Genomic DNA, 10,453 nt, shown 5'->3' with positions numbered 1-10,453 from the left:
AGAACAGCCAACATTATTTTTTATAAACATTTTAGTTTGTTTTAAAAATTTTAGAAACACTCGGACCCGACAGCGACCTTCGACTCCGAGGACCGGACTACGGGAGCAGCAGGGGTATCTGCCACTCCATGAGACTGGACATGACTCAACGGGACTGGTCGAGACTCGAGACTTGACTTAAACTCGATGATACTCAACGTAACTCGCAAATATCAAAAGGCTGAAACTGAACAACTGAAGTTTAAATTACACCTGCAGTTTATAAGGTTTTTTAAAATACTGTGAACGAGTCTCGGGGTCTCAGTGTCTCAGTGTCTCAGGGTCTCAGGGTCTCGGGGTCTTGGCGGTCTCTGGTTTTCAGGTCTCTCGGGGTCTCAGGGTCACAGTATCAGAGACAGACGCTGTAAAGACATTCAACCACAAACTGGACACAGACCGTCTGTGGCTCTAAACACAAAAAACTGAGGTAAAATTCATGACGGAGCTTTTGGTCAAAGTGTTTCTATAATTCACTTATTTGGCTATTTTTAAACTCATTCTGACACACGGAGCTCTTCATGTAATATAGAATCTATGAAAATACAAATCCACTTCTCCTTTATTCCTAAGTGTTTTAGTCTGAGGTATAAAACGTGAAAGCGAGTATTTCTTTTGGTTTTGTTTGTTCTTCGACTCTGAAAAACAGGACGCAGACGAAAACAAACAGTTTGAACGGAAAACGGTGAAAAACTATTTTTTTTATCTTTGGACGCTTGTTTTAAAGAATATTTGGAAGTTTGGCTGAAACTCTACAGAAAGCTGCTGTTCATCTACGGGGGAAAGTTTAGAAGTTACTTTCAGGCGTTATAAGACAACAAGAGGTCAATTTAAACATGACTGACGAGGCTGCGCGCACCTGCCGACAGGTGACAGGAAGTTGCTGCCTCCACAAACATTAAAAAAAAGAAAACTTTAATTTACAACTCGGACAGAAAAGGGCTGGGACGTCCTTCACTGAGACGTCCACAGTGTCCAAACTTTCCTGGTTCACCTGTTTTTCTCTCAGGTGTCGACTGACGCTGAACTCCTCGACGTGTCTTCTCAGGTGAAGGTGAGACGCCTGCAGAGGAGGAGGCGTCTCCATGACGACCAGGACGTTATCTTCTTTGTTCCTAGATCTCAGTGGATCCGCTTCGAACAATCGAAGGTCTCGGTTCGTCCTCCAACATCTCCAGTGAGCTTCAGGACCCAAACAGATCATTTGGTGGCGGTGAAGGACCTGGATCAGGTCACCGGACTAATGAAGCTCAAACACGGTCGGTTTTTGAACTGGAGGAGGAAACACGGAAGCTAACAGTCCTTTCCTGAATTATCAGACTTTGTGTGAGTTATTTTTCTGCAGAGAAAAAAGATCTGGATCAGATTCATTAGTGACTTTGGTTGGGATCAGATTTGGGACAGATTCCTGCACCGTAAAATCTGACAAGTTGATGTTACTTAAAATAATCTTGGAGACCGATTGCCTTGAAAAAGTAAAGTATATATACCTTTCATTCTTAATTTTTGTGTACTTTCTATCTAATTGTTAAGTTTACTTGAAATCTAGCTGTATTACTTCATTTTGTGAAGTATTTTCAACTTAAAAATCAGCTTGTTCTTTCTGAGTGTTATAAACTTTAAATAAACGAGTTAGTCTGACTTCACTTCATCATGACAAAGAGGATTTTACCAACGATGAAGTGAGGAGATCTGCGAGTTCTGATTTAAACAGAAAATATGAATATTATTGACTGATTTGCAACCAGAAGAATACAAATAGCTCTGTGAACTTGGTTAAGTGAAGTTGTTGACACTTAAAAAGATTGATTTATAAAACTCGTCATATTTAAGTTGCAACAACTTCAGAAAATCAAGTAAAAATGACAAAATTTGGAGTGAACTTAACAATTGGATATAAACGTTAAGAGTAATAGTTTTATCTATTCACATTTTTCAAGGCAATCCTTTTCCTAGATTTAGATCTGGATCAGGTTTTGGATTTCTGAAGGTATGATCCTTGTGCAAGTTACTGAATCATTTGAAACTAAGAGGTCAGATCTGGATTGGGTCCTGGACGCAGCACTGGAGGAGGATTTCGGAGTCAGACAGGAAGTGTCAGTCAAGAGTCAAACTCAAAAATAGCTGAGATCTTCTGTGGTTTAACTCCAGCGTCTTGTCCTGCAGGAGGACGGCGATGGATCGATCCATCGTTGGAGGGTTCAAGCCAGCAACATTCAACGTTCTGGGTGACGGTCGGGCACAGGACATCGGCATTGGTACAACGAGGAAGAAAAATGGCAAAGTGGCCCCGGACGAGGCTTTTGGTTTGAGGTTGGTTAGCTTTGACCAGCAGCAGGAGGCTAACGGTCGCCTGTAGGTCAGGCGTTTGGCGTTGAGCCCGAGGTAGCTCTCTTTGGAGGTAAAGAGTTTGGTGGAGGAGTTAAAGGAGGGAGGACGGGGGGAGAACAACCAGCTGACTGTGGTCTTCCTCTACATCCTGGTCTGAGGCAAACTCGGTGAGACAAACAGACACTAAAAGGCTAAAGCAGCGCAGAGGAGAGTCCTCTACAGTCACCTGCTGACCAGAACATAATAAATCCCTTTGGCTCTGGGCCTCAGAGGACCAGCAGGCCACACCTGCTCAGGTGAACCCACAGTGGATCCTCTGAGGACCCCGTCTCTGGTCAGACCGGTGGAAGGCCTCATCGTCTCAGGAAACTCGGCACCGACGGTGACAAACTCAAACTGACCCCGAACTGAAGTAAAAAGGTTTTGGTTTCAACAGGAAGCATCCAGGACGCCACGATGGTGACATCAGCATCTGATACCACACGGGAACCATGTGACCGCAACCAGCCGGAGTCACGCGAACGCAACCAGCCGGAGTCACGCGAACGCAACCAGCCGGAGTCACGCGAACGCCAACTTCAAGTCACTCACAAATGTTTGTTTTAAAGATCAAATCAGAATTCAGCTTTGGTTTCAGTTTGAAGATGAAATTATCATGAATTGAAGTCAAAGCAAGTGGACATCTGTGAAGTATTTTACAGTGTTGTAAAGTATTTTATGGCACTGTGAAGTATTTTGTGATGTCTGCCGTATTTTTGGTGTTCTGAATTATTTCGTGTTTTTCTAAGGTATTTCTTAGTGTTGGTGTATTTTGTGGTGTTTTAAAGTATTTTGTGGTGTTTTGAAGTATTTCACAGAGTTCTAAAGTATTTCATGGTGTTTTAAAGTATTTTGTGGCATTGTCAAGTGTTTTGTGGTGGTCTAAGGTATTTCATGGTGTTCTTAAGTATTTCATGATGTTGATGAAGTATTTTGTGGAATTCTGAAGTATTTCTTGGTGTCCTAAAGTATTTTGTGGTGTTCTGAATCATTAAACTGTTTTCTAAAGTATTTATAGTGCTCTTGGTGTCCTAAAGTATTTTTCGGTGTTCTGGAGTATTACGTGGTGTATTTCGTCCCCCTGTGGTATCGGATGCTCTCTGGACGTCCCTTAGACAGACTCATAATCTCTCATCTCAATAATCTTAAAGATAAACTCTAATCTCAGTCATTCATAAAGGCTGAAGTGGCTCTAAGGCTGCCAGGAGGAGAGGAGGCGACCACAGGCTGGAGCTCAGGAGGAGGAGGAGGAGGAGGAGGAGGAGGGGGAGGGGAGGAGGAGGAGGAGGAGGAGGAGGAGGAGGTAGAAGTATGTGTAGTGTTTTATCCGGTGCCTGTGCCGTGTTGGACGGGTGGAGTCGGTTCAACCATGACCATCACTGGAGGAGGGGCGGAGTCACACCTCTGTGGGCGGAGCAGACGGAAACAGTGTCAGATAATGAGATGATGTCATGCGTCCTCTGCTGAGACCAAACTAACAAAATAAGAGCCTGTTGGACAAACATTTTCCTGTGATGTAGCGTAAGTTTCATTAGCAACAACAATGAGACGGCGAGACGTTAAAATATGAAAGCTAGTTTAGACCCAACTTTCTCCTCTTGTAACGACATTCAGCACATGCAACGCACTCGGATCATCGCGGTAAAAAGTCCAAACCAGAAAACAACGCTAAGCATATTAAACATTCACATCATGATTACTCCAGTGTTAGCTGTCTGAGTTTTATAAAAACTATAATAATAATAATAATTTGTGTAGCGCTAGTATAGTTACAAAGTGTTTCACAAAGTACATCAGAAATATACAGTTAGAATAAATGAGACAACGATAAGAGCTAAGATAAAAGTGATCTCAGAGCAAAAGGACATCCCAGAAATCTCATCGTCATGGCGACAGTGTGGCTACCACGGATACTTTACTGATGGAAGCAGGTGATGGATCATAATGAGGAGAGGTGTGAGCACCTGTGTCAATTAAACCCTAATTAAAGCGAACACTCCAGTGTGTGCGTGTGTGTGTGTGTGTGTGTGTGTTACCTGGTTCAGCTCGATGCTCTCAGCAGTGTGACCTTTAGCACCTCTGACACCATCCAGGGTGGACGGAGTCTCCCAGCTCGCTGACTTCCTGCAGAAGAAACTGAACGCAGAACAGAGTGAGGATGGATTAGATTAGATTAGATTAGATTAGATTAGGTTAGATTAGATTAGATTAATTTTATTGATCCCGAAGGCTGCAAGCAGCTCACAGTAAAAACAAATTACACAAGAAAAAAAAAAGTTAAAAACAACAAATAAAAACAGATAAAAACAATAAAATATTTTTTTAAATTAAACAAAACAAAACATAAGCCTAGAAAACACTAAAGGTTTAAAACCTAAAAATAAAACCTAAAATAAAAATCAGAGGGTCAATAGTAGAAAAACTCAACAGTAAAAAAGATGAAGAGGATTTAGTGTATGGAGTCTGTTACTGAAAGAGAGGGAGGTGATGAAGATGATGATAAAGATGATGATGATGAAGATTATTATGATGAAGATTATGATGAAGATAAAGATGAAGATGAAGATGATAGTGGTGATGAAGATGAAGATGATGTGATGGTGATGATGAAGATGATAATGATGAAAATGATGATGAAGATGATGATAGTGATGATGATGATGAAGATGAAGATGATGGTGATGATGATGAAGATGATAATGATGAAGATGATGATGAAGATGATGATAGTGATGAAGATGATGATGAAGATGATGATAGTGATGGTGATGATGATGATGTTGAAGATGAAGATGATGGTGATGATGATGATGAAGATGATAATGATGAAAATGATGATGAAGATGATGATAGTGATGAAGATGATGAAGATGATGATAGTGATGGTGATGATGATGATGATGATGATGATGATGATGAAGATGATGGTGAAGGTCTTACTTGCGTCTGTATCCCAGCAGGACGAGCAGCAGGCAGCAGAGGACGCAGGCGAGGCCGCTGTGCACGCCGACCAGCAGAGTGGACACGGAGCCGTGGGACTGACTACAGTTACAGCTGGGACCTTCTGGAGGACACACAGAGACATCCCCTTAAACTGGTTTCACCGGTTTCAGAGGTCACAGAGGGGTCAGGGGTCATGCTGAGGCTCCTACCTGCCGCAGTGTTTCCCCCGTCAGCCAGAGACACGAGGCGGCGGTTGGACGGACCGTCTCCGTTCCCGTTAAACGCCACCAGCTGGATCTCATAAACTGCTGCCGGCTCTGCAGGACGGACACAAAGTCAGACACGCGTCAGTCTGTGTCAGTATGTAAGATTTCAATGGACGAGTCCACCACACTGTCCACCGCACTGTCCACCGCACTGTCCACCGCACTGTCCACTAAACCAGGTAACTGCAGGACAGACTTCTAACTAGCTGGTTAGATAACTAACTGGTTAACTAACAGATTAGCTGTAACACTATAACAGTGTGTAAACAGGTGTACTGTCCCTTTAAGAGGACTCACCCAGGTGGGAGATGGTGTGGGTGTTGATGTGTCCCGGGAACGTCTCCTGTCCGTGGAGGTCTGGGTTGGACACCCCGCGGTACTCCAGTCTGAAGCCCTCCAGCTTCCCCGGCTTACTGGGCAGCTCCCAGTACACCTGCATGGCCGTCTGGTTCAGGACCTTAGTGAAGAAATTGGGAGAACTGGGAACTGTGGGACAGACAGAGACAGACTGTGATTACGTGGTGGACAAACATTAAAGGTGGATGACTTCAAGATGGACAGTTTCAAAGTATTTAAGGTGGACAGTATTTAAGGTAGACTGTCAAAGTATTTAAGGTGGACAGTATTTAAGGTAGACTGTATCAAAGTTTTTAAGGTGGACAGTATTTAAGGTGGACTGTATCACAGAATTTAAGGTGGACAGTATTTAAGGTGGACTGTATCAAAGTTTTTAAGGTGGACAGTATTTAAGGTGGACTGTATCACAGAATTTAAGGTGGACAGTATTTAAGGTGGACTGTATCACAGTATTTAAAGTATTTAAGGTGGACGTACCGCCGCCCTGTGTGGTGGCGGTGATGGTGTTGGACTGCTGACTTCCTCCCAGGGCGGAGTAGGCCTTCAGGTAGACGGAGTAGGTGGTGGCGGCCTCCAGGTTGTTGAACTCGTGGCTGAAGGTGGTCTTACTGACGGCCTCCTGCAACTCCGCGCTGTCCGGCTCTGAGGGGGTCAAAGGTCAAAGGTCAGAGGGATCTACAAACACGGGTCGGAGCGTCCCCCGATCTCCGGTCGGTGTCTTACCGCCCAGCCGTCTGATGTGCAGCACGTATCCGATGATCTGCTGGCTGACGCGCTCCGCCGGCTGATCCCAGGTCAGCCGCAGGCCGGTGGAGCCGAGGGCCGAGGCGCGGAGCCCGGTGGGGGCCTCCGGCAGCTCGGGCCCCTGGCTGATGGCGAGGCGGGCGCTGGCCTGGTTAGTGCCGGCACTGTTCTCCGCGATGCACTGATAGATGGCCTCGTCCTCCGCGGTGATCCGGGTGATGGCCAGAGTCCTGCAGGGGGACACGGCAGAGCGTCAGAGACACTGGTCTCTGCTCCAGTATCATACCGGACTGTACTCCAGTGTGATACTGGTCTATACTCCAGTATCATACTGGTCTCTGCTCCACTATCATACTGGTCTATGCTCCAGTATCATACTGGTCTATACTCCAGTATCATACTGGTCTCTGCTCCACTATCATACTGGTCTATGCTCCAGTATCATACTGGTCTCTACTCCAGTGTCATACTGGTCTCTACTCCAGTGTCATACTGGTCTCTACTCCAGTGTGATACTGGTCTCTACTCCAGTGTGATACTGGTCTCTACTCCAGTGTGATACTGGTCTCTACTCCAGTGTGATACTGGTCTCTGAGTATATGACACAAGAAATAATGATGTTTAAAAATCAGTGTTGCTGTAAATCACTGTCAGATCCCAGACTGGGATTATAATCAAAAACATCTGATATTTTCTGTGTTTTTTCATCTAAAAACTCAGTGACATCATGACAAACATCTGGCCTTTAAAGGGATAAAATTCTGAAAATTAATGAATATTTGATATTTATGATTAGGACTGATGGTTGTTAAAAAATTAACTCAATGAAAGCAGAAAATCACATTTATGTGTAATATTTTATAGCCTCATTTTGAAGAGCACATTTTGTGTGCAGAGTGATATGAGTGTGAGTAATATTAAAGCGGGGCCCGAAGGGTTAAACTTGAAGATCTCAAAGTGTCTGTTTCTACCTCCCTGGCTGATCAGCTGATTAACGTCTTACGTGTTTCCGTTGGTGAGTTTGACGTTGCCGCTGGGCGTCAGCAGTTTGCCGTTCTTCAGCCAGATCAGGTGCGGCTCCGGAGCGCCGGCCGCCGTGCAGCTGAAGACGGCGCTGCCCCCCGCCGGTCTGGAGACCGACTGAGGCCACTGCACGAACTCTGGAGGAGCTGCAATACCCAGACAAAAAAATATTTTAAAATAATGTATAAAAACATGATTTTTACTTGGTGGAGGAGGTCCGACAATATATATTCATATTTATTTTTTCCTCATTTATCTTCCCTTTTCTGTAAATAATAATGAAAATTTGTGGATATTTGATTTTGAGTATGTGGGTGTACATATATTTAATTATTTGGAGATTTATCGATTTAAATGAATAAGGAAGCTGAAAAAGAGATGCGATTAAATGTTTTTACTTCGTCTCACTCCTTTTTCCAAAATGTAAACAAGTCATTGTGTGTTTAACCTTTTCTTTCGCTTTATGCTTTTCAGTGTAAATATTACTTTTTTTGTCTGTATGTGTTTGTATAAAAATACAAATATTTTCTTCCTGATCAGAAATATGTTTTTTATCCAATAACAACACCATCAATTTAAAAGTAGTAAAACGTAATGATTTGATGTTGAGTTGAGCCCATAGTAGTAGTAGTAGTAGTAGTAGTAGTAGTAGTAGTAGTAGTAGTAGTAGTAGTAGTGGTTAATGTCCAGCAGAGGGCAGCAGAGCTCAGACTCACAGGATCCACTAAAGGGTTAAAAAGATGTTGAATCTCAAAAATGTCTTTTCTGCACTTTTCAAAGAATTTAATTCCTTCCTGTTGTTAAATTTGGTGATTTTGTTGCAGAGGAAAGATGATGAATTTCTGTGTTCAAATATTTTTGACTTAAAAATCTTCTTCTTTTAATCCTTTTTTGTAATTTTTTGTTATTTTTTTGGTGCCTTATTCTGAATTACTGAATTATTTGTTATTTATTATCCTTGTTTTTTTCTTACATCACAATTATGCCTTTTTCAACTCTGCTGCTTGAAATTATTTTCTGACATGTTTGACAATGAGCATGTTTGTTATTTGAAGACGTTTTTTTTAAGTTTTTTAAGGATATAAATTTATGACCATACAGTGTATCAAATTTAAAGGATGTTATGTAAATACTCATAAATAGAAATGATGTATGGTGAGTTCACTGGTCAAAAAATTACCAAAAAAACCTAAAGATAAGGTACAAACCTTATTTATTTATTTTATTTCCAATAATCTCTTAAATTTAAATGTTGTTTTATATTATTTGATATTAATAACTGAAAGTAATTTAACAGCAGTGAGTGAAAACACTTCTTCTTCTTCATGTTCCCACACTGAGCACAGACGAATTATTCATCCGCAGAAGAAGAATCTGGAGTTTTGCATGACAAACACTTTTCAGTCTGAACTTGAACGTGTCTTTGTGTTTGAACACCACTTTGACCTCTGACCCCTCCTCACCCCCCCACCCCCGTCCTCTCCATCAGACAGACAGGTGCTGTCTCGCCTCCGGCCGGTCCGTCACCACGGCAACACAGAGACCATACACACACGTGTGTCTCTGTCACCCTAAATAACCTCCTGAAGGACCGCCCCCTTCTGCTCCACATACAGAGGAGGAGGGGTCAGAGGTCAGAGGGGGGCGGGGCTTCATTAACAGATAAAGTTGATTTGTGGAGAAACGACGACCTTTCACACACTCTGAAACTCAAGTTCAAGAGCAAAACACACACACACACACACACATATACACACACACACACACACACACACACACACACACACACACACTCACACACACACACACACACACACACAGCTTGAGTGTCTGGCCAAATATTCAGTTACTTCACTAAAATACAAATACTCTGTACTCTAAGTAAAAGTACTCCTTTGTTTAAAATGCTCAAACACAAACAAATAAAAATGAAGTTTCAACAATAACTTCAGAATATTCCTCGTTTAGGAAATCTTAACTTTGTGTGTTTCTGTTTAAATTCATAAATCGCAACAAGCAACTTCACATGACATGACAAAATTTTGAAAAAAAGTTGTGAGAAAACTACCTGAAAATAAGCAAAAAAGAGTAGAAAACAAACAAGAAAACGACCTAAAAAAGTGCAGATTTTTAATAAAAAAGTATTTATCGAACATGTTTTAATGTATTTTTTTCTGTATCAATTTTAAATGTAAACTTATTATAATTAGAAATACAGTTTTCTGGAAATGTATCCATTTTTTCAGATTAATTTTCTTACACTAATGTAAGAATATGTAATATATTCCTCTTTTTTTAAAAAACTGAGGTAATTTAGGGGGAGATTTCCTGCTTTGTTTCTCCATGTTTTTGACAGAAATCAAATAAATGTGCTCAGTTTTCAAAGGGTCAAAGCTTGTGAAATGCTGATCCGTGTTTAAAAGGGTTAACTTTGTGACAGGCAGGACTTCAGCCACGAATCTGTGACGTCAGCAAGTTTTTAAATATTCAGATCTGTGACAGACGGAGCTTCAGACCAAAGAAAGTCCTCATTGTGAAGTGGAGCTCTTCACATGCTAATAATGCTAATGCTAATTATTCTAATGAAGCTCTCAGTGTGGGAAACACACACACACAAAAACACACACGAGTACACACACACACAAGAGCCTGTGTGACCTCTGTCACCTCCTCTGTCACCTCCTCTGACACCTCCTCTGACACCTCCTCTGACA

At 42.1% G+C, this 10,453-nt stretch overlaps 1 protein-coding gene across 1 annotated transcript; it reads right to left on the bottom strand.

Moving 5' to 3' along the window:
* Positions 1–3,660: 3,660 nt before the first annotated feature.
* On the bottom strand, positions 3,661–9,395 carry LOC121945698 (immunoglobulin superfamily DCC subclass member 3-like). The gene is made up of 9 exons (XM_042489994.1): positions 9,320–9,395; positions 7,720–7,885; positions 6,696–6,946; positions 6,450–6,614; positions 5,913–6,101; positions 5,559–5,666; positions 5,347–5,470; positions 4,443–4,542; positions 3,661–3,810 (listed from the first exon to the last, which is right to left on the bottom strand). The coding sequence occupies exons 1-9, from the start codon at positions 9,393–9,395 to the stop codon at positions 3,730–3,732; spliced, it is 1,260 nt and encodes a 419-aa protein (XP_042345928.1). The 3' UTR covers positions 3,661–3,729.
* Between the last annotated feature and the right edge of the window lie 1,058 nt (positions 9,396–10,453).

This window comes from Plectropomus leopardus, chromosome 7 (assembly GCF_008729295.1).
Source record: "Plectropomus leopardus isolate mb chromosome 7, YSFRI_Pleo_2.0, whole genome shotgun sequence".
Taxonomy (NCBI): Eukaryota; Metazoa; Chordata; class Actinopteri; order Perciformes; family Serranidae; genus Plectropomus; species Plectropomus leopardus.
This window is presented reverse-complemented; position numbering and strand designations above follow the sequence as displayed.

Bases quoted from the DNA above. Each gene is read 5' to 3' on its own strand.
- LOC121945698 (XM_042489994.1), bottom strand. From the start codon at position 9,395: ATGAAGCCCCGCCCCCCTCTGACCTCTGACCCCTCCTCCTCTGTATGT. The intron at 6,947-7,719 runs GTAAGACGTTAA...GTCCCCCTGCAG, and splicing joins AAACTCACCAACGGAAACAC to GACTCTGGCCATCACCCGGA. The intron at 5,667-5,912 runs GTGAGTCCTCTT...TCCGTCCTGCAG, and splicing joins CCACACCATCTCCCACCTGG to AGCCGGCAGCAGTTTATGAG.